Source organism: Manacus vitellinus, unplaced genomic scaffold, assembly GCF_001715985.3.
Source record: "Manacus vitellinus isolate BGI_N305 unplaced genomic scaffold, ASM171598v3 scaffold_66_pilon, whole genome shotgun sequence".
Taxonomy (NCBI): domain Eukaryota; kingdom Metazoa; phylum Chordata; class Aves; order Passeriformes; family Pipridae; genus Manacus; species Manacus vitellinus.
Genome location: NW_021940729.1, coordinates 1,508,649 through 1,531,668, shown reverse-complemented (window position 1 = coordinate 1,531,668; position 23,020 = coordinate 1,508,649). Strand labels below are relative to the sequence as shown.

General features: G+C 43.3%; 2 protein-coding genes across 6 annotated transcripts; one reads left to right on the top strand and one right to left on the bottom strand.

Annotated features, from left to right (window-relative positions):
• Positions 1-2,389: 2,389 nt before the first annotated feature.
• Positions 2,390-19,724, bottom strand: STYK1 (serine/threonine/tyrosine kinase 1). Of its 3 annotated transcripts, none has more exons than XM_029963978.1 (11): positions 19,685-19,724; positions 14,197-14,515; positions 9,222-9,326; positions 8,223-8,369; positions 7,181-7,429; positions 6,705-6,886; positions 5,411-5,494; positions 4,939-5,147; positions 4,765-4,805; positions 3,774-3,870; positions 2,390-2,966 (listed from the first exon to the last, which is right to left on the bottom strand). In XM_029963978.1, exons 3-11 carry the CDS (start codon positions 9,286-9,288, stop codon positions 2,762-2,764), a joined length of 1,281 nt encoding a protein of 426 aa, XP_029819838.1. In that variant the 5' UTR covers positions 9,289-9,326; positions 14,197-14,515; positions 19,685-19,724; the 3' UTR covers positions 2,390-2,761. The 3 variants fall into 3 exon arrangements, with proteins under 3 accessions (XP_029819838.1, XP_017939192.1, XP_017939194.1); XM_018083703.2 differs by having other exon boundaries at positions 14,197-14,462; positions 19,685-19,721; XM_018083705.2 differs by lacking the exon at positions 19,685-19,724 and adding an exon at positions 11,993-12,117 and having other exon boundaries at positions 14,197-15,840.
• A 237-nt stretch (positions 19,725-19,961) lies between these two features.
• SYCE3 (synaptonemal complex central element protein 3) lies at positions 19,962-22,822 on the top strand. Of its 3 annotated transcripts, none has more exons than XM_008930822.2 (3): positions 19,962-20,132; positions 20,814-20,922; positions 22,026-22,822. In XM_008930822.2, the coding sequence occupies exons 2-3, from the start codon at positions 20,814-20,816 to the stop codon at positions 22,184-22,186; spliced, it is 270 nt and encodes an 89-aa protein (XP_008929070.1). In that variant the 5' UTR covers positions 19,962-20,132; the 3' UTR covers positions 22,187-22,822. The 3 variants fall into 3 exon arrangements, with proteins under 3 accessions (XP_008929070.1, XP_017939123.1, XP_017939122.1); XM_018083634.2 differs by having other exon boundaries at positions 19,962-20,315; XM_018083633.1 differs by lacking the exon at positions 19,962-20,132 and adding an exon at positions 20,389-20,493.
• The last annotated feature ends 198 nt before the right edge of the window (positions 22,823-23,020 follow it).

Here is a 23,020-nt window from a genome sequence, read left to right as displayed (position 1 = left end):
GTTTAGATTCACTCACTTCCAAACCAACCTTGGGAAAAGACAGTCAGCTCAGAATAAGAATGAGACTGAGAATGAGGCCACTTTATTGAAGGGAAATTAAATTAGACCTTTTCATAGAGCAGGAAAATGTCTTTCTGTGGACAAATTCATGAGCAGGCTCTTGGCACAGATTTGCTTTCAGGGGAAACCAAAGCAGATCTTTTGTTGGAGGCTGTGAGGTGCTCAGCATCCTGAATTCCCATGGATTCCCTTGATCAGAGCTTTGACAAGAGAAACAAAATATGAGCATTTGTGTAAAGCAGGACTTTGCTTTCTGTGCTCTGAGAACAGGGCTGTGTTTGTTACCTTTAGCTCTCTGTTTGACAGGGTTTATTCACCAGCTCTGCAGCAGCAGTTCTGGCATCATGTTACCTGTCTGAAACACCTTTCACAGCAGAGACCTTTGAGAATATCCCATTCTTGGGGTCTGAACCAATTAAATGCTTTTTTTTAATGAATAGTTTATTCACCTAAATGACAGGTAACTGTGAATTTGACCTAAATTTACCAGGCAGCTTTGAATCTGTTTTCAAGTGAGGGGAGAGAAGAAGATGTTTAATTTTAGCATTTGGAAAAGAAGATGTTTCCATTCTTTATATCTGATTTACACCACCAGTGGTTTATGGACATCAAGGTGGCAACACCATAAGAGAAGTCAGAAAGGTAACTGAGCCCTCTTTGGTGGACTTTGCAATGTACAGTGGTGATATACGTGGACTTTGCAATGTCCCAGTGTTTAGTGGTCATATAGATGCTGTAGGAACTCACATGACATTTATTTCTGGATGGAAACACAGTTTCTTACAAAGCCTAAGTGATACAGAAAAAACAACCATGTCATTCATGTTACTTTGCATTCAAAACAGAAAACTTCTTAACATTGTTTTTAGAAGACCAATAAATTTTGATGGAAACCAGGTTTCTTTTTACAGCTATATAGGTTTAATATCTAAAGTGGTGGTTGAAGATTTCCTTCAGGATAAACATTCCCATTTTGCAGAGAAATCATTTAGCTTTTTCACACCTTAAATCCTACATGGCTCATACACCTAATTTTGGTCTCATGGGATGCTGCAGGTCTGCAACTGGTTCTGGAATTATCAGGGATTCAACTACATGAAATACTGAAAACCAATTAATATAACCAACTGCAAGCAGCCTTTTGTAGGTCTCTGTGCCCTTCAACTTCAAACAAGAGCCATTGGAGGGATACTGAGTGAACACTGAATCCACTCCACACGGAATGCTAAAATGATTCCTTTAAAGTGCATTTACTCTTTTTTCACAAGAACCTGTAATGCTCAAAGCACCAAAACAATGAGAGAAGAAAACCTTAAGGCACTGTCAACTTAGAAACCACAAACAGCAGAGGGGAGAAGAGGAAATTTGTTTCACAGGCTGATTCTGCTTCTTTTGGAATGAAGGCAAAATGCTCACAACTTCAAGTACCTCCAATTTTTTACCAAGTCTGCATGCCCATTAAAATCAATGATCAAATATTGTCAGATATGAAGGGCTTTGCTCGGTTTTGTTGTTGCTGTTGGTTTTGTTTGGGGTTTTTTTGTTTGTTTGGGGGTTTGCTTGTTTGTTTTAACACAGTACCCACTCTCCCATGGGAGTATAAAGCACTGGAGAGATCCCAGACATTTACTGAACACTTCCCCAGCACATTCCCCAACACATCTACTTCCCTGAATGCCCAACTGACGCATTTCCTGGGACAGAAAGGAAAGACTTCCAGAAACCTCAAATGGGTTGAGTCTGGCTGAATTTCGGGTGCCCCTCCAGCCACTCCCTGACTCCCTCCTCTCAACTGGACAGGGGAGGGAAAATCCAACAAAAAAGGTTCATAGGTCAAGCTAAGGGAGAGATCACTCACCGATTACCACTATGGGCAAAGTAGACTCGACTTGGGGGAAATTAATCTATTGCTAATCAAATTCGGGTAGGATAATGAGAAATAAAACCAAATCTTAAGGCACCTTCCCTCACCTCTCCCTCGTTCCCAGGCTCAGCTTCACTCCCGGTTTCTCTGCCTCCTCCTGTCCAGCAGGGGGACCAGGAATGGGGGTTGTGGTCAGTCCATCACACGGTGTCTCTGCTGCTCCTTCCTCTTCACGGGGAGGACTCCTCATACTCTTTCCCTGCTCCAGTGTGGGGTCCTCCAGGAACTTCTCCAGCCTGAGCCCTTCCCTCGGGCAGCAGTTCTTCACGAGCTGCTCCAGCACGGGTCCCTTTCCACAGGGTGCAGTCCTTCTCCAGAGTGGGCTCCTCTCCCCACAGCTCCCTCCCAGGTCTCTGCTCCAGCCCAGGCTTCCCACGGGGTCACAGCCTCCCTCAGGCATCCAGTGTGGGCTCCTCCAAGGGCTGCAGGTGGAATCTCTTCTCACAGAAGTCACCCCTGTAGTCCACCCCATAACCAAATCCTTGCCACACAAACCTAATACACTCCTTTAACTCCAGCTTCTCATTACATTTTCTACAGCTCCCTAAACACAGTTATCTCCCAAATGACCACTGGCAGAATGATATCAACACGTTGATTTAATAACAATGCTAATAGCTTGTTGTGTCTGGCCTGGAGGAGAGATTTGAGATATATAAACACGTCTGAAAAACAAAGGGATCCCTTCCAACACACACACCTCATGCTGAGCTTGCAAAATATTTAGGAAGGGAAAACTCAAGTGACTTCTCCTTCACCAGCACGTGGAAGGGCCCTTCAGAGGATGGTGTATTCCCTCACTACACTGTGCACATCAACACCAGCAACATCAGCATAGAGTTCAGGCACCACTGGCTCAGGCACCTGCAGAACTGTGTGGCCATTGCTGCTCTTCAGAGCTGTTTTCAGGGACCAGAGGAGCTGTGCTGGAGAAGGCCTGTTAGCTGCATCCCACTGCCAGCAGGACTTCATGATGCTGTACCTGTAAGATGGAGAAGCAGGGAAAACACTGGGAATGAGAAGCAAGTTTTACCACAGTCAAGTCATCTCATATTTAAAACGTCCAGAGAACTCCCCCTTTTCCTCCTCCATGTGAAGTTCTTTCAGTGACCCTTCTCCTCCTGCCAAATCCTTAGTTTGAATGGGTTCTTTAATCATCAGTATCAGTGATACACCAAATTCAGCTTCTCACACCATAGAGAGTCACATCTGTACTAAGATTTTCATAGGCAGCCACATAATAATGCATGGGTGTGCAGTTGTTTGCCAGGATGTCTACTGGGATTGTGGGAAATGGGAAGAATATCGTCTGGCATCCACTTTTGAAACAGCATGATGGATGAAAAAACTCTGAATATTAAAAGAAATTATGTCTTCATACAAGGAAATGTGCCTTAGATCTTCCCTGTGGATGCTGTGCTCATTTCAGGGAATATCCCACTACTTAGAGGAGAAAGATTACTCCAGAGTAGTCCTGCACCTTGCAAGGCAGCAGTGGAGCAACAAAATGCAAAGAACAAGTATGATTTTCACAAGAAGGAAGCAGAAACAAGTGGGATTTTCAAAAGAAGGAAACAAAAACAAGTGTCATTTTCAAAAGAAGAAAAGAAAGGTTTTGGCCATCAAGGGTTTATGCAGCAGAACCCAGTGAGGAGATGTGGCAGACATTAGAACAAGTCTCAGCTTAGTCCAGACTTAGAGATTTGGGGTAAGATCTGGTTTTCCATGTCTCACTTCCATTTAGCTCTGCAGATCTCCTGTTCAATCACCCACAAAGCAAGGGGCTTACATGGCTTGCTGGCAGAGTGAGGGCTGCTTCATGATGTTCTGTCTCTGCAGGTGTGATAAGATGTCAGGAGGTGGCACCTCAGGATACGGTGGAGCACCTGGAAGGACAAAAGGAGTAACAGTAGAACTCAGTGGCAATGGTTGCAGATAACAGCTGCTGTGCAAGCTCCTGTGCAACAGAAGGATCATGTCATCTGGATAACATGACCTCAGAAGAAAGGCTGAAAGAAACTGCAGCTATTTAAGCTTAACAAGCCAAGATGAGAGACAGAGATATTTGATTTCAAGTATAGGGAGAATATTCCACAAGGAGGATGGGAAAACAACAATCTTCCATGTTCATGATGGGTGAAACACATAAACAACAAGTTACACTTCACCAGAAAAAAAAATTCTAGTTCATACAATAGAAAAAATTTCTTGTCAGGGGGATGAAGTACTAGAATAGAATATTTCACCTGTTCTGAAAGACTTCTAAGAGAAAACAGAAGGTAAAGTGACACAGTATAGCTGATCCCATTAAGGGGAAGATGGCTGGATGAACTCAATGTGTTCTGGCCTCTCACAGCCTGTTTTCCTCTGATAAGAAAACATTTTCCTCTTATAAATAACATGTAGAGAAACTTCCTTTGTTGAAAGTGAAATGTTTTGGAGGAATGTGCTGCCTTGGGTAAGTCTGTTGGGATTTTGACTTACATGATTTTGAACTGACTTTTTCAGTTGTTGTTCTGAAACAACAACTTCGATATGGAAAATGAAAATCCAGACAATGAAAATCCCTTCCCTACTAAGATCCAGGTTTTTTTCCCTGTCACAATTCACATTGACAGAAAGCCTGAAAGGAATTGTCAAGACTTTGCAAGTTGGAAAAAAAACCAGGGTGCTTATTTAAGTGGCCCAACCTTACATGCTGAAATCTGAGATTTTGGGTTCTTGTTAATTTGCTGCTTCCTTAAAAAAATTTTTTTTTAATTATCACAAAATCTCCTTACCTAATGTAATCATTTCATACAGTAGAATTCCAAAAGACCACCTGCAAGGGAAGAAAACAAAGCAATGTGGAGCATTATGCTGTGACTGGATACGCCTTTGGGACATGAAAATGATACATAAAGGAGTGAAAGAGACAGGTCTGACAGACTTCTAGTCCAAAAATTAATCCCTACACGTCTGCCTTGATGCTGGGGGGCTTCCTCAGGAGCCTCTCTGGGGCCTGCCACTTGACTGGCACACCCCGTGTGACCGAGGGGGCACCACGAGCGTGGGTTTCATAGGCCAGACCCAAACCACAGAGCTTGGCAGAGAAGTTGGGATGGAGGAGGACATTCCTGGCAGCAATATCACCATGGAACAGCTTCTTCTCTTCAAGGTAAGCCTGGGAAGTTGGAAAAGAAAGAAAACCATGATCATTTCAAAAGGAAATTTAGTTGATATAAATTTTCACTCAGTTCAAGCTTGTCTTCCACGCTGTGGAGTAAAAGAGGGACATACTCACCAACCTCATGCAAGCACAGTGGGCTCTGCTTTAACAAAGCACACATTCTCAGTGCTTAGGCCAATAAGGCTTAGGCACTGTGAAGATTTGTGTTGCAATCAAGCAAGAAGGAAAAAAAATGCAGTAAATGGGAGCAGACTTACCAGGGCTGCTGCAACCTGCTGTCCAACTTCATAAACTTGCCTCTCAGTGAGGTCATAGGGGATCCCATCCATTGCCATTACATCCTAGAGACAAATTTGTTTGGTTCCAACAAGTGACATAGCAGTAGGATAGTGGGGAATGCTTCCTTCTCATCTCATAAAACGAGTACTATCTAATCTTATGCTCCCACATGTAATTTCACAGTTGGTCATAAATTGACTGAAATGCAGAATCCCAGGATGTGCTGAGTTGGAAGGGATCCCTCAGGATCACCAAGTCCAATCCTGGCCCTGCACAGGACATCCCAGCAATGCCTGAGAGCATTGTCCAAACATCTCTTGAACTTAGACAGCCTTGGTGCTGTGCCCACTGCCCTGGGGAGCCTGTTCAGTGCCCAACCACCCTCTGTGTGAAAAACTTTTCCTGATATCCAATCTAAACCTCCCCTGATATCTGGGTTGTTTTTTTTTTCAGCTTGAGTTAACATTTCCAATGGGCTGCATATTTTCATACTATCAGATCTCATACTTTCAGATTTTCATTCCTCATCAGCAATGGGTAGATATGGAGCCATCATTTACATATGTGAAACTAAGATTGCTTTTCCACCTGTGCATCATTTCATTTTTAGCCATGCTGAATTTCATTTGTTCTTTTTATTGGTCAGTCTCTCAATCTGGGAATATCCTTCTGCAATTCCTCTGGGTCAGCCTTTACTGGCTGGAATCATCAGCAACCATCATCACCTCACTGTCATCCCATTTTCTAGGTTATTAATACATGCAACAATCAGCACCAGGTCCTAGACAGTTGAGCTCCCTCCAGTGAAAGTACCAACCTTTCACTCTTATATTCTACTTCTTGCCTTTTAACCAATTAGTTATTATTTAATGACCTTCTCCCTGGTGTTGTAACTGCTGTTTCCTTAAAAGCATTTGGAGTGGGACATTATTTCAAACTTCGCAAATTCAGGCACCTGTATCAATTCTCACTCTAATTCCAGTGCCTGCTCTACCCTTCAAGGAGGTCCAATGGTCTGCAAAGCTGGACTTGGCTTTACAGAACTGTGTCAGCTTCTCCAAACTACAGAATCTCAATAGAGGAACCCTCAAATTCTATTCTAGTTTAGACCTGGGTGGAATTTCTCTGGGGGATGGAAATAGTTTGGACTGATAGAGAGGGATGCATGGAGAGATGAAAAGAGTCATCTCTGACTTATGGACTATGACTTAGGGATAAATATGCACCTAAGGAATTTAAGAAGCTGTTCTGTCATCACTTCTTTTGACTCACCTTCCGACACATCCACAGAAACGTCAGCAGGTCACCAAGAGACACATCTTCCATGATCATATACAGTGGGAGTTTGTCTACACAACATCCAACCAGCTCAACCAGGTTCTCATGATGGCCAAGATCTTGATGGAATTTAATCCTCCCCAGGAAATCTTTTACTTCCTGGGGACTGCCCAGGCCTGAAGGAACAAACCCAAACAAACAGAACAAATGAAAAGTACAACAAACAAACCAAACCCCCACACAAAACCCAAACAACAACGAAAACAAACAGCAGCAGCAAAGAACAGGGTGAGTAGCTTAAAATCAAGATGGTCAGGAATCTTTAATCCTACCAAGACATTCCCACAAAAACACCATTCTGACTGGCTGACATGATACTGAACACAGCTTGTTCTTGCCCAGTACTGATGGCAAAGTTCTTCCCAGCATCAGAGATCTGTCCCACGGGGGATCCTGACCACGTGCCTCACCTTGTAAGGCTTTCAGCACCACAGTCCTAGTCTTCCCAGAGCTCCCAGTTTCCAGCTGTGCTCTGTAGATGCTCCCACGGCCACCGTGTTTTATCAGCTGGAAGGTGCCTGGCAGGAGTTTCTCTCGTGGTATCTGCAGCTCCTTCAGAGTCAGGGATGCAGATTTTAGCAGGCTCTCCACAGATGTCTCACTCAGCTGCATGCAGCCATTCTCTGCTGAGCAGAATTCCTGCTGGTTCTTTGTCTTCACTGACAAAAGCAAATACAGATGATGCACAAAAACAGGAAGATGAACTCTTGCAAAAGGTGGCAATGCTCACCCTTCTATCCTCTTTAATTTTTGCTCCATAGAGTTTTGGAAATCAGGACAAAGTAAGGAACTGTTATTGTACCTTACTTACCCTGGCGCCTGAAAAGGAGAAAGAATTTATCTCCCATTCTATGATGAAAGGCAGAATTAGTCTGGAAATTTCTTCTATATTTAACTACATAAACTTTCTAGATCAGACACATTTGTACTTCATTCCTCTGTGCTCAAGCAATGACCCTTTTCTTTTATTACCAGCTCTGAAAGGGACATGCACGGGGTGTTCCCACAAAGGCCTTATCTTTATTCTCAATTATTTCCCTTAATATGGGCTTAAGAGGCCTCTACATACCCAAAATCAGTTCAAAACTGTATATTCATTTCCACACAGCAACACTTTGCACCAACAAAGCTTTCCTTACCCCCTCAAGAGTTCATATTGTCTCCATAAGAAGTGGGAGAAAGCAGCTTGAAATTGCATTTCTTAAATGACAGCACGGAAAATGGATTAACTAGATGTGATCTACATCAAAATTACTGCCATTCATAATTAATTATGTAAAACCCTCCTTGCAGTAGCCTCTAGAAGGCTGTTAATAAATACACCTCCCAGCTCTCACGTGTATGTTAAACAGCCTATATGACATGGTGCTTTAGATTTCCTCAGACCCATCTATACTGCTGCTATCCATACTCTGGTCCAACCAACCTCTGGTTGAAAGCCCTGGTTTTTACCTTGGGTTCCAGATGGTGGGGGGGGTTGCTCCTGCTTTGCTCTCAAGCCTCGACAGTGGAGCCAAAGGATCACAGTGAGCACGATGACAAAAGCCCCCACGAGGAGAACTGGGACAACGATCACCTCAGGTTGATATTCACGCACAACTGCCAGCAGGGAGAGCACATGGAAAGCCAAGGAATAAGTGGTGACAATCCATCTCAGTGACTTTCAACCCCAAGAGCACGTGTTCCAACCTCTGCTCCTTGGAAGAGCAGCTGGACACTGTTAGTGCTGCCACCCCCTTGTTCAAAACTGCCTGGAATCCCTTATTTAGATGCCTGAATGGAATTGTACCCATTCGTAAGCACCATCCACCACTGAAAGAGAACCAGCACTGGCAGAGGGACAGCAGGGAGTGGGAAGGGCTGGACATTGCTAAGCCATCACAAAAACACACGCAGCTCCAGCTCCAGCTCCTTCCATTAAAATTACACGGAGCATTTTAAAGGAAACAGGGTGTGGGCACCTGCTTTGGGGTTTGACTGGAAGACGTTGCAGATAAAAAGGCTTGTGAAGGGAACTATCTTAGGTCCCCAGATTTTGAGGTGGTGCTATTTTTGCACAGGCCAAGACCATATTTCAGTTCCCAAAGATGCCAGAAAGTCATGAAATCAAAATCTCCCAAAACTGGCCCTTTGGGAAACTGCAGGGAACCTTTAATGACTATTGCATGTCTAATTCAAATTAGACAAATGGCCAAAATGATGTGAGATGAATCCTGCCACAAAGGCTGCACCCCCATAAAAGTTTCTCCCCTGAGACACAATGAAAGCTCAATCCCAGCTTTCTGTGTGGGCTGGGAGGCAGGTGGAGGAGGGGAAAGGACTTGGTCCACTTTTTAGCAAAGGTGGACTCCCTGCTCAGCATGTGAAAGCTTTGCTATTATAAAGGTTAATAAGCTTTATTATTAAACTATTAATAAGCTTTATTATTACAAAGGAATCTGGGAATCTTACCACACAGCTTGTCATTGCTGCTGCATTCCAGGAGCATTCGTGTGAACCTCTTCACATCCCCTGCCATGTTCAGCTACAAGCAAGGAGGTCTCCAACCTCTGCCTTCTGCACAGAGACAAGGAATAATAACAAAATTTATTAGGAGAAAGGATGATTATGAAGCAACAAATGAACTGAATATGCAGCTTTCTACCCCTTATAATAATCTTCACTGAGCACTGAAGCTGTGATAGGGACAGTCTGTGTGGTGCTGCACTGACCATCAGAGGACCTGGACTGCTATTTCTAAATTGCAAAAATTAGTGCAGTGAATAGTTTGATGACTGACAGAAAGGCAAGGCATGTACATATAGTCACTGCTGCTTATAAACACTGCCAAAAATTTAAGACATAACAGCTTCACACACAGTATCCTCCAGAACATTTCACAGGCATTGTGACTTATCCTGCAAGCAATTATTTTGGGCTATGAGTTTAAGGCAATTAACCTCAATGGCAAATGTTAATGACAATATATGGCATTGGTTTTATGGAATTCGGTGATGGAACATTAAACAGAGTTTGTTCTCATGCTTAAAATTAACGAGTGAAATTATGCTGTATCAGTGGCACAACAGAGGCAGTGGACAGAGGAAAATGGAATATATCTGTGCTTTAAGGTATCACAAAAATTCTCTCTCCTTTTTTTATTTAATTGGATTGGATTGATATGCCAGCAAATTCACCTGGTTCCAACCTATAACACATACACACACTTACACACAAATTCTCTCACTCTCACATACACAGAGACAAGAAAGACACATCTGAACAGACACAGAGAAATAGACTTTAGGACCATTAGCCAGCAATCAATGTATAATTTGAGTCATAAACAGTCCAAGCTCCAAGTTTGATTAGAGAAGCCCATTTCCACTCCATGTGTCCCATCATTTTGTAAAGCTCAGGAAGCAGGAACAGAACTTGTTCTCAATAAGATAATTCTGAGGTGCCTTTCAGTGCTGCTTTTCAGGCTGAGACTAAATGAATTCTCACACTTGGGCTTTTTCTGCAGCTTACTGGTCTAACAGTAACATTACTGCAGTTCTTACATTCCTATCCTCACAACAAGAATTGTAACTCAGAAATCCAACTGTAGCTCAGAAATCCACAGAACTCCCATTATACATTTAATACCTTTTGCAGTGTACCAGTAGGGGACACATGAAAGTTATGTGGAACTAACACATGGCAGGAATCACATCAACAGTGCTCAGTTACTTATTTTATTATAAGAAGACAGTTTGTCAGCACCAAGCCAGGATAAAGGGGACAAAAACACCTCAAAAGGTTCAAATTCAGACTTTGCATTAGAGAATTGGTGCAATTGCAAGTAAGAGCCAGCTGGTTCCACTGGGGTTTTTTAGTATTCTTTTACCTACACTGAATGCCACTCCCTGGACTTCACAGCATCACAGAATCATTAAGGTTGCAAAGGACCTCTCAGATCAGCAAGTCAAACAGCCAAGCCAGCACCACCACCATGTTCACCATTAAACCACGTCCTCAAGTGCCACAGCACATGTGGCTTTGAACATTTCCAGTGGTGGGGGCTGCTTAAACCAGTTCAGGAAGCTCAAACATTGAAGGTGAATGCAGCTGAGCTGAATTAAGTGCTCAGTGATGCCAAAAGAAGGGATTACCTCTTCCCTTTGCTTTCTTCTCGCTCCTTGTTTTGCTCCCAGCTGTGCAACTGATAACATGGTAGACTGATCCAAACCACTAACCCAGCAGGAAAAATACACTGTTTCTTTTGCCATGGTGGTTTCCTGCCCTTTTAGTGGTGGTGAATGGCTAATTCATCTGAAGCTGCACTGTGAGACCATTCCCACACAGATCCACAGGCACTGTGTGCCAGCATAACCCTTACTATGATTTATAGAGCCCCCTGGTATATATACATTCCCACTTGTAAACTGTCCCCTTAGCACTGGCAGAAGCATTCACTGGATCAGGAAGGTGATCTGCCCTAAAATAACCTGTTTTCTCTCACATTTTATGGCCTTAAAGTTCTCATCAGGCTCAGTTTATGCTATTTAAAGTGCCAGGACTAAGATTTAAGAAGCCTGAGTGACAAATACTGTGGTGAAGACTGAAAAGAAATAGAAATATCAAGTCTTCCATGTCCATGGAATATGTGGGAACAGACAGCTGGAATGCTGCACACGCAGAAACTGCCTCCTGCTTGCTCCTGCCATGCTCAGGAAAATAAGCTGTACATAATCACAGTAAGTAAGACAGCTTTGCCACTGAACATGTCTGACCTGTGAACTAACAGCAGTTCCCACCATCAGTGCAAACGTGTAAATCCTTGTGCAATGATTAGCTACTCTGTCCAAAGAAACAGCTGGCTAATCTAATATGACAAAAATAAAGGCCAACACTCATTTGGATCTTCATTTAAAATGTTCTATGAGCTGACATGGAATTAATGCAGTTATTTCTCCAGACTTCCTATCCCACATTAACTGCACACCACTTTATTATAAAAGTATTCTTACACTTGTTCTCCATGCACTGATTGTGAGGACCAACTGGAATATAACTAAGGAACAGCTGAGCAGTTCCCCACTTCAGTCCAGCATATTGCCTGACAGATAAAAGACAAAATAAATCCCTTAACCACGATGCTTTCTACTTAATTTCTTGCAGTGGTAGAACTTTACTCCCAAGCTTTTTTCCAGTCACCATTTATTATTTTATTTTATTATTTTCCTCCTCTTTTACATGACCTTTGAACATGGGCACCAGTCAAGGCCCAGGCAACTGCTCTGCACGAGTGCAGTGTCCTCCTGGCTGAAAGGGAATTCCAGGAGCCACCACGTGTGGGCTCAGGACAGCCCAGCAGCTGTGGACACTGAAAGGGAGAGAAGAGGGAGAGGAAAAGCGCCATGGAGAAGCAAACAGAGTGAAACAGAGGTTTCTCCCCTTGCCATGTCCCTCTTTTACTAAAAGCAGCATCCAAAGCAAATAAAAAACAAGTCTGACAGGTTTCAAGACCAACAGCTTGATACAAAAAGCTGTGCATTTGTTAGACCACATATTCTGTCTCTTTGGCCTCCAGAAGACCTGAGGGACTGTTTCCAACAGCCTGGCAGGTCCTGAGACCTTTGCAAGGTTTCCCTGGCCCATGGAGCCATCTCATCTCTCACTGCAAGGCACCTGGGGGTTACCAAGCAGCACCTTCAACTGTGTTGGGGAAATGGGAAAAAACCGGGAAATTCTGACCAGTCGGCCCAGATTATAACACACCAGAGTCACCTCTGTCCTTGTGACCAAGGATTACAAAAATGTGGCTGGCTGTACTGGTTGTACCACTCAGCTACAAAGGTTTAGTTGTATAACTCCCTTTTGAAACAGCTGTAACACCCTGTAAGAAAACAAAGTGTTTCAAAAATCACCTACAGTGACAAAAGGTTTTCTCTTGGTCCAAAATTAGAGGCAGTACTTGAACATCAAACTCAGGCCAGCTGCTACTGAAGAAGCCCAGCAAGGGAGTGAAAGAAAATTAGGCTGACCACTTCTGAAGAGCCAGACCATGGAGAAAACAGCAAATAATGAGGTCCATGCTGCTATTGGAGCAGGTGGATTACTTAGGGCCAACTTGGCTCCTTTTCAATACAGCAGAAAAACTCAGATCACCTCACAAAAATTAATTTATTTGTGCCTTGTAAGGAATTCTAAGTACAGAAATGGAACAGAACCTGAATGGTGATTAAGACAAAAATATTTTTTCCTAATGTAGACACGGCCTATTATGGTTTCTGAAAAATTAACATGTATCTTAATTACACTGCCCCTGAATTAAGACCACAAAAAGTACTTGCTCAAAGGTAATCTGCAAAATAAGTTAAAATAATAATAATAAAAAGAAAAGCTGAGGAATACATTAACCTGAAGCCCTTAGAGTCTGGGATTGAAAAGCCTAGAGGCTAAACTCCCAACAGCACAGTTTTACCTATGACTTCCTTTCGTGAAGTCAAAATCATACATTACTTTTGAAAATGTCTCCTTACAGACTGAACTCTGATTTTGCTGGGAGCTGCTGGTACTAAGCCTGTACCAAACCCTAACACAAACTCAATACAGATATTCTGAGTAACTGTGACAGCAAAAGCTGTGACAGAATATAATAATGAGTTTTTTCTGAAGGATCATGCATACACGTAGCTCTTGTTGTAAAAAACCTGCTGTGTGATAAAAATATTACATAACATCACATTGCTGCTTAATGGCTTAAGAAATGGAAGATTAATCTGCTTTCATAAATTCACAGCCACCTGAAGCTGTGTACACAACTTTAGCTTCACAGTTTCCCAAGTTTTGGATGTTTCTGGGTGGATTTAACATGGATTTTGTTTATAATTTAATTTTTGCTCATGCAAACAGGTAAACATAGGAAAATGTATAGATATCTGCACCACTTTGGATTAGAGTTCACTGCCTCACAATCAAGCACCAGTGATGGAAGTAAAATGCTAATTAGTTCTGAATTCAGCCCTAGGCATGTATTACTCAACCAAACACTGAACATATTTATCCACACATGCATAGCATCACCCTGCACCGTTTCAGTGAACTGAGACTAATTTTATATGAAACTTAATTACTTTGTTAATTTCTTCCTGTTTAAAAAGTGCCCATAAGCTATTTTGTTCAAATCAACCTGCGTGTAGAGGACACACCTCTCTTATTTTTTTCCTCAAACCCCAATACCGTCATGATCACAGAAATTTATAAGTAACTTCAATACAAGGAGTAAGCACATATATATACAGATATACACACATATATATAGTATACACATATATCCACAGGCATCTAGACTTCATGGTACAGCTATATTCTAATCCAGGTCACATTCACGTTACTAAAAGCCTTTTTAAAAAATAAATAGTCATTAACTGCTCCTCCAGAAGTGTTTTCTCTCACTCACCTGGATTGCACCACTTCTCCTGCCCCGCAGGAGTCTTTTCCTGCTGCTGGTTCCCAGTTCGTTCGAGGCCACTCCTAACGAAGCTGATGATTACCTTGGTGTGGTTGTAATTCTTATGACTAAGTTCCTCCTTCACTGATTTTTCTGCCCCAGACCCGCCCAGCTTCAGTTCTTTTCTTCCCAAGGTCTTCTCAGCTGTCTCCCCAGGGATGTCCAACACACAGCTGACAGGCAGGGTCACACTTGCCAAACGGGTCTGCCTGCTCCTGCAGCGGGTACAGAGACAGGCAGAGTCCTCAGGCACCGACCTGGAGTGTGACTGGAAAGGCAGACAAACACGGGTGAAGAGGGAGAGGTTTATTACATTATTATTTAAGGTAATAAAAAGAAATTGGGCGCTTCCAGTCACAGGTTCACGTTCAGAAAAAATGGGTTCTTGGAACAGAAAATCCACATAAAACCCCTAAAGACTCTACGTGCTGAAAAAGCATCAGGGACACAATCTGCAGGTGAAGAAAGAGATAAAAAGGTTAATAACAACAAAACGTGCTACAAGAGGCAGCAGGAACGCTGGCTTTTCTCACATTCTGCCTTGTCCCTTGGTACCCCTCCTGCTCAGGCTGGCCAGGGATTCTGCCAGCATTTTCCAGCCCTGCAGTCAGCTCTGCCCTGCTCTTTCCTCACACCATCCTGAGCTCCCAGACCAGACCAGACAATATTCCTGAACTTGCCCCCTGACTTTTTCCTGCCATGATGCCCTTGGGGTCTGTTGTGCTGTGCTGGTGCCCTCAGCAGCCGTGGGGTGTGATCTTCTCAGCATTTTAGTGCTGGGGACTTTCTTCTGCAAGTCCCAGCTCTTGGCCTGCCCTCCCCTGTCACTGATGAATCCTGTGTGAGGAGTTCCAGATCCCTGAGTCCTGGTTATATGAGTCTACACAAGATTATCTGCTTGCCTACTCCAGGCAGTTGTATTAAAAGAGTAAACAACTGTTGAGAGACAAAGTTCATGTCACAGTCAACAGCAGGATGCAGGTGGCTTTGGGAAGAGGCAGAAGTTGATATGATCTCTGCCAACTGCTTCAGCAAAACTCACCTACTCCTGTTAACACTGGGGCTGCATATAAGAATGTTGTTGTGGGAAAATCTGAGTTGTGGCAGAGTCAATAGCTTTAGATACCAAAAGACAATAGCTAATTTACCCATAAGAGAGACTGCAGATGAATATACTTGTACACCACTACATCCTAAACTTCCCTCTGGCATTATTCCTCCAGCTGGCATTCACTACCCACGTGTGCAAAATGGTGAAAACCAGGAGTAGTTTCTTCATTGCTTGATCTGTCTACAGAAGTGGGCAAAACAGTATTAGTGAAAGTCCTGTGATGTGGACTTCCATCCCCTGAGAAACCAGGAAGGACACCTTCTAGACTGAAAATCATCTTGAGTTCAAAACATCACTGCAGCTGCACAGTGTAGGCTCAGACTCTGGGTTCAGCATTCCTCCCACTCTGGCACTAAGTTGCATTGACTCTCTGCAGTATTTTCTCCATGAGGGAGCAGGGGATCTGTCTTATTCTCCATCAAAAAGTGGCTAAAACACAAAGGACAGTTCCTCATTTAAATGAGTTCTTTACTGAAATGCGTTCCACAGGCATCTTCCCTGGGAGCACCTGGAAAAACTTATCCAGATCCCTGTTTAAAAATATGGTAAATTAAAATCTTCCTCCTTCTTTCAGTTTCTACCCCTCCCCACTGTGGAAGACAGTGTGGGAAGGCAAAGGGTTAATATTCAGGTAAGCATGTGCAAAGCAGCAATCGCTGCTGCTTTTAATTCCCCCCATCGATCTCTCTGTTGTGCTCCCAGTCTGACTGGTTGGATAAGAGATTTTAATGAGTTTAAGATTATGCAGTTCAGAGTTCAGGCCTCGGAATTATATAATCTTCCTTGCTCATCCACAAGCCTCTCCCCCTGTTCAGTGAAGTGACAGAAGTCATTTACTGTGCTGTGAAAAACAAACTTTTCCTGCTGTGGCTTGTATTGCCTGTGCATCCACAAAGAACACACTGCCTGTTTGGCTGCCTCTGTCCTTCTCTCTGCTTTTTCCTTGGACAATTATGATTAAATGCACTGAAAGGCAGCAGACTGACAGCTCTATTAACATACCCATCCTCTTTATCTCCAAGACAGCTATAGCACACCTAGAAACCATCCACACACTGATGGGGTTCTGGGACCAAGCAGCAATTCAACCACAAACCATCCAGTCTTTGTCCTGTGTGAGGGACAGTTAATTAAAATTAGCACAGGGGTGCTAATTTTGCAGTTCAGCTTCCAGAACTAAGCATGCTCCAAGTAACTGCTACTGGACCAGAAAGAAACCAAACTTCAGGTGAAAGGATCCCCTTGTTAAATGTCATCGTGGTGTTTGTTCACTTTTACTTCAGTAGTTTAGAGGCTGTGAGATCTCTCACTTACTTTCACGCTCTAATGTAAGACTTAAAACCGTGGCTTAAACCTGATGGACTGGGACTGATCTTTTGGTCAACCTAAGCCCACAGAGGGGTAGAATCCCAGAAGATAAGGAGCTTTCTCTCTTTCTTTCTTCTTCTTTCTTTCTTTCTTTCTTTTCTTTCTGTCTTTTCTTTCTTTTTTCTTTCTTTCATTTTTCTTTTTTCTTTTTCTCTTTCTTGCTTTTTCTTTCTTTCCTTTCTTTCTTTCTCTCTCTCTCTTCCTCTTTAATTCATCTCTTTCTTTCTCTCTTCCTTTTTATCTTACCCCTTCATCCAAACCACACTGCCATGTGCTTATATAGTATGTCAGGGACTCACATACCAATTTCCAAGCCAAGTGTGTAATTTACTAATAAAATTTAGTGAGTTTTTTTGTGGACCCTCCGACTTTTGTCGTTCCTTTTGACCACAGGCATTTACAAACCTTGGGTGCTCCCTTCCCCTTAAGGGTGGGACATCACAAGAGGCTGAAAGGTTCTGCAAGCCAGCTATTAATCCCTGACTGGGGTAAGAATCAGAACGAATGATCTAAAAGTGAAAACAAAAAAACCTTCCCATCACCATCCCAAGTCTCTGTTCTGCCTCACGAGCTTTGCCTCTCAAGATAGCAGGTCTTCTTAATTGAGAAAAATTAATTAGCCTATTTAATGTCTAAATTTTTTTTATCTTGAAAATGGCAATTCTAGTGTGATTTTCAGTTCATCCCTGCAGTTGTTATTTAACATTTCCAAAGGAGCAAAGCCTAGGAAGGGGTAGGAATTATATGAAAAGAAATAAAGAAAAAAAATAGCTTCTCCATATAAAACTGAAATGACTGAATGATTATGCATCAATTTTCATCAGCCAGGTGAAGGCTCAGTAGTTTGCCAGCACTTCCTCTCTATTCAGGGGTTTGGCACTTTTTTTCTTTCTGTTAAATATATAAATTTTCCTCTTAAGTTGCTTCTCTTCACCACCACATTTCCACACTGTTCATGTTTTTCAGTGATAACCCAACAGCTCTTCCTGGCAAAACCTGACCTCTAATGACCTAAACACCCAGTACCTGTGCCTCAGACAGCTGGCAGTGAGACTGTCTGGGGAAATAAAACACTGTAACAACATAACAAGGATTTTACTCAACTGATTTTGAACCCCAGCAAAACTTTAGCAACAAAATGCTCATAAATTATACAGCATTCATGTAACTTGGGGGAATAAATACTTCATTTTGTTTATTTTGAAGGTGGGTTGTCACCAGTTGGCAGCGAATTGAGTGGTGATTGCAAGAGATGAGCAAGTTTGCTGCATGATAAGAATACTAATATATAAAATAATTTGAAAACAGGACAGAGTTTGCGTTGGTGGATGAAAAAGGAGAACAAGAGACAGCCCAAACCATTTAAGGTTTGGATATTGATCTGGAATGGGACGTGATTTGGGGCATGGACAATTCACGGAAGGTAATTCCTAATATCAGCAAACTCTTCTCAAACTTTGAGTCTTGTTGCTCATTCTCCAGAAAATTTCTAACTTGATTTTGCCTAGTCCTGCAAACACCTTCTCCAATATTTTTTTTTTTAATAAAGGCAAAGATAACAGAATCGTAGAACAGTTTGGGAGGGGGTCTTCAAAGACCATCCAGCTCCAACCCCTCTGCCGTGGGCAGGGACAATTTCCACTATCCATCTGGCCTGACCCTGAACCCTTCCAGGGATGGGGCAGCCACAACTTCCCTGGGCAACCTGTGCCAGGGCCTCACCATCCCCATTGTACAGTACTTCTTCCTTACATCTCATCTAAACCAACTCTCTTCTGCTGTAAAGCTGTCTCTCCTTGTCCTGTCACTGCAGGCCCCAAAGTCTCTCTCCATCATGTTGGCAGGGAGATAATGTTACCAAAAATCCTCGGGAAGAAACTAAACTCTCCAACACTACCTTTTAAGTGTTAGTGAGCCAGGCATTACTTGATTCTGGCCAGAGACATGCAGCGAATCATTCCAGCCACCTGTGTCCCTTTGAAGACTTTTCACATGTTTATACACTTTAGCAAACAAAGAAACTGACGTTTATTGTTTCTAAGTTACACAGTTCTCTTCATTTGATTAGTATTCTATCCTTTCTTGGCTAATTTGATCTGCATTCTTTGGTCCTTCTATCTTCCTCAGACAAGTCTCCAACTCGCGGCTGTAATGTCTTTGTTAATCAACCCCCTCTATATCTTCTGGTTGCTCCAACATGGACCATAAATTTAAGATCCCAGATGTCCAGCCCTCAACTCCCTCAAGCTTTATTTACTGAAGCTCATCAGGGCCAGTCCAGAGAAACTCAAAAGGTTCGGCTGTTTTAAAGATCACACCAACAGGAGCCTGTGGAAAAGAAACCCAGCCACCCGCTACCATGAGCTAAAAATTTAAGAAAATACTTAGGAAAGTTATGTCATTTCCAACAGGGCATCCACAGCTCCTCGCGGCAATCTGCTCCAGTGCCTCACCACCCTCACTGTGAAGTATTTATTATTATCTAACCTAAACAGACCCTAAAACTGCTGCTCCCTGCGCTGCCACTGCAGCCCCCGCTCTGCAGCCTCTCCCCATCACGTAGGCGGGGAGGTAAAGACTCCCTGAGAGGAGAAGTAGGAGAACAGCTTGCAAACTTTAAAGGGACAAGACGCAACTTCTCGGTTGCTTTCACGAAAAACCCCTGAAACCGCAAACAAGCGTCGCCGCGGCTTCGCTGCCCGGCCGTGCCGCGGGGCTGGCGGCGATGTGGGGCGGCTGAGGGGCCGTGACGCGGCTCGGAGCCGGCTGCGCGGCAAGGGGGGCTGGCGGGGCATCGGAGCTGGCACACGGAGCCGCGACACGGAGCCGGGACCGCCCGGGCACGACCGGGAACGGCCGGGCACGGAGCCGGGACACGGCCCGGCAACGGGTCGCCCGGCACGGAGCCGCGGAAACGCCGCACCGCCTCCTTCCCCCGCGGGCCGCCCGCCTCCTCACCCTGTGCTCGTGAAACACAGAATCAGCGCGCCGCGGCGGCAGCGCGACGGGGCGGGCTGATGGGCCCCGTCCGGTCCGCCCCCCGGGTGAGGCGGGGGGCCGCGGCTTCCGCCCGGGCCCGTGAGGTGGCCGGTGGACCGGGGTGGGCCGGGGCTCGTCCCGCGGCTCGTCCCCGGCCTGGCCGGGCGGTCAAAGCGTGCCCGGAGCGTGTGGTAAAGGCGGGGGGTCGCGGTTTGTAAGGTCTCTGGCGTACAGGGCTCGCCATGGGAGCGGTTGTGTGAAGCGGCGCCCGAGCGCCCCAGCGTCTGTGAGGTTTGGCACCGCTTGGAAACGCTGTGGGGCCATTGCAAACAGTCCATTGCGTCCCTCCCACCTTTAGCGGCAATAAAAAAGCAGAAAACACACCCACACACTGAGTTTCTGACAAAAACTGTGCCTGCTATGTGATGTATGTAGTTACTGCAGTGACCCTCTTCCATCTCCTTCGTCACGGTTCCATCCCATCCGTCGGTGGTTTTCAGAGAATTAAATTAAAGCCAATGCTTTGTGTCGCGTTGTCGGCTCTAAAACTACGTTTGTTTTTGCCCCGGGCGTTTTTACGTCCTGAAATTTCACTCCCTACAACCTAAAGGTCAGGAAATCGTAAGCACTTAAACGCGGTGACAGAACTGAAGTGTATTTACTCACCTGGCTGGAGCCTGCAAGGGTGAAATACTGGTTATAAATGGGGATTTTACAACTCACTGAAAATTAGGAATTGCCCCTGGCCAGAGTATCTGGGAGAGAAGCTTGAAGACAACTGTAACGGGGTGACAGAGGGTTTGCTAATGAAGTGTTTGACACAGTGATCCTTGTCATTACTGACACCAAAAATCTTTATTTGGCACAAACAACAGCATATTTGAGTATAATTCTTTCTACTTAAATTAATTTCAAAATGGATGGAAATAATATGCAGCATACAGGTGATGGTCAGTAACTTCAAGGTCAGATTCCTGCTGAATTCACATGTAAATTCAAAATGTATACACCTTTTTTTTTTTTTTAATTTAGTGCAATGTTACTTTCAGCTGTGAAAATAACTCACTTTAGAGTCAAATAAAGTACAAAATTCCTGGTTTCCTTGTAGATGGCTGAAGCAGAACCTCAGGAAGAAAACTGTGAAAACTCAATAGAGATGATGGAGAAGTGCAACAAAGACTTAGAAACACTTCTGGAGGAAATGGAAAAAATAACAGGTAGGTACAGATCCTTATTAAGAATTATACAGATTTGTCTACTAGAGTGAAGACACTGAAGGCTTATTATTTATATTTATTCTGTAAACTTCCTTGAGGTAGAAATGTAAGTGGAAACAATCACCATCAACTAATGCCCTAATGTTCTTAATTGTGAAAAAGCATGTAAATAAAAGTTTCAGGTGGCTCAGAATTAAAAATCAATAGGTAATGGATGCTTAGTTAAAAACAGAAATACTACTAAGGTGTTTAATGTACAAGTATTAAAACTTAGTATGTAAAATGAGACTTAATTCTGAAAAACATTGGGATAGATACATAGCACCTCTCAGGTTTAATTCCTCAGCTACAATAAAGACTCCTCTGCAAATTTAACCTTAGTCCTGTTTATACAGAGAGGACTGCATATTGCTCCCCATGCTCTGCAACATTTCCATCAGAAACTGTGTGCTGCTAACAAGAACTGTTAATTGAACTTTTTGTAAGTAAACAATTCAAGAGTGCCATCACAAACTACAGTCGCTTCTGGGTAAAACAAAAGGGCAAGTATGGCTTAAGTGCTAAAACTGTTTGCTCACCTTTATCAGATATACTCATTATTTCAAAATCAATTTTGCTATTTAAGTTACTCACTATTTGAAGATCAAGATTTCATTGTTTAAGTTGTTATTAAAACCTTTTCTCTCGCTGTTGCAGTCTCTTTGATCTTAGTCTTCCTCACCTAACAGGAGCCTCCTGGCTGTAACTGGTCTGGAGAGAGGACTCCTTATATAATATTCATGTATTTTAAACCAGTCTGTTGAACCTTTCTATTTGATTGCCTGTTTTGTTGTAATTTTTAAGTGAAGTGTGTATTAGTGAAACTATTTCATCATTTACATCACTGTACTTCCGTCATGAAGCACTTTGAGACATTTATAAAGAAGTAATACTGACCAGCCTCCTTAACCTTGAGTATTACTACAGGCAGTTTCCACTTTATTTTGCAGCAAAGCCTTCCCTTACTGATAAATAATTCACATCCTTTTTTTTGTATATTGAATCAGCCACTGCTTTTTTTTAAGTGAAAATCCCTGGCTTAGTGATGTCTGTTGGGTTTGCAGTTCGTGCAGCCTGGATGACCTACGGCATCGTAACCATCCACACCAACCCAGACCTGGCCAGCTCCATGAAGCACCTGGAAGATGCCTTCCTGAGGTGCAAAGAACAGGTGGGGAGGAAGTGGCAAGAGGTGCTAAAGGAATCCAGAGGTGAAGAGGAATAAACTGAATTCTCTCGTGCTGGCAGAGCCTTGGGAAATCGCTCTGTTTATTTGCCAGCCGCGGAGGTTTCACAGCCACTGTGGAAAAGGGATTGGCTTTCACCATGCTAAGAACTCATAAGTAAACATCTAGGGAAGCATTTAATGAGATGACACAGATATATTTATATTATTGAAGGCAAAAGGTAACAGTGTGCTTATTTCTGTGTGGCCCATCAGTGACCCCTGCAGTGTTTGCACACACCATTCACACGCCTTCGGTGCCTTTCCTCCTGGAAGTTCACACTCCTCATCCTCAGTATAACCAGAACTCTCTGAGACCTGAGCACACTGTGGGTGGGGAGCAGGGCTGGTGTAGTGGACCATCCCCATGCCTGTCAAGGAAAACTGAGGAATTACTTACTTTTCCAAATGAAAAACAGGTGACACTCTAGACTGAGTCAGTCGGATGTACGGTTGCCATCCAGGTGTTCAGTTCCAGAGTTTCATTATTCAGGTAGCTCATCTGTAGGTGTTCCATTTTGTTTCACTGGATTTTTAACCATTTCTTTGAACTGGTTTTCCCAGAAAGATTGTTCTTCTCAAACCCTCTGAAGGGTAGCATGACTTAAATGTTTAAGTAAAACTTTTTTACCATTATAGACTGCAGTCTGTGTAGTGGGATTGCTGCAGAAACCAAACCAAGTTATAAAACATGCTTTCCTCTATATGTTCCTACTGTGCAAATATAAAAAAGGACCAAAAAAATTATTTTTTAAGTGGATTGAGAGCACCACCTCGTGGCTTGCAGTTGTACATAAATATTTTATCTGAGATGGAAGTCAGTGCAACAAGTTT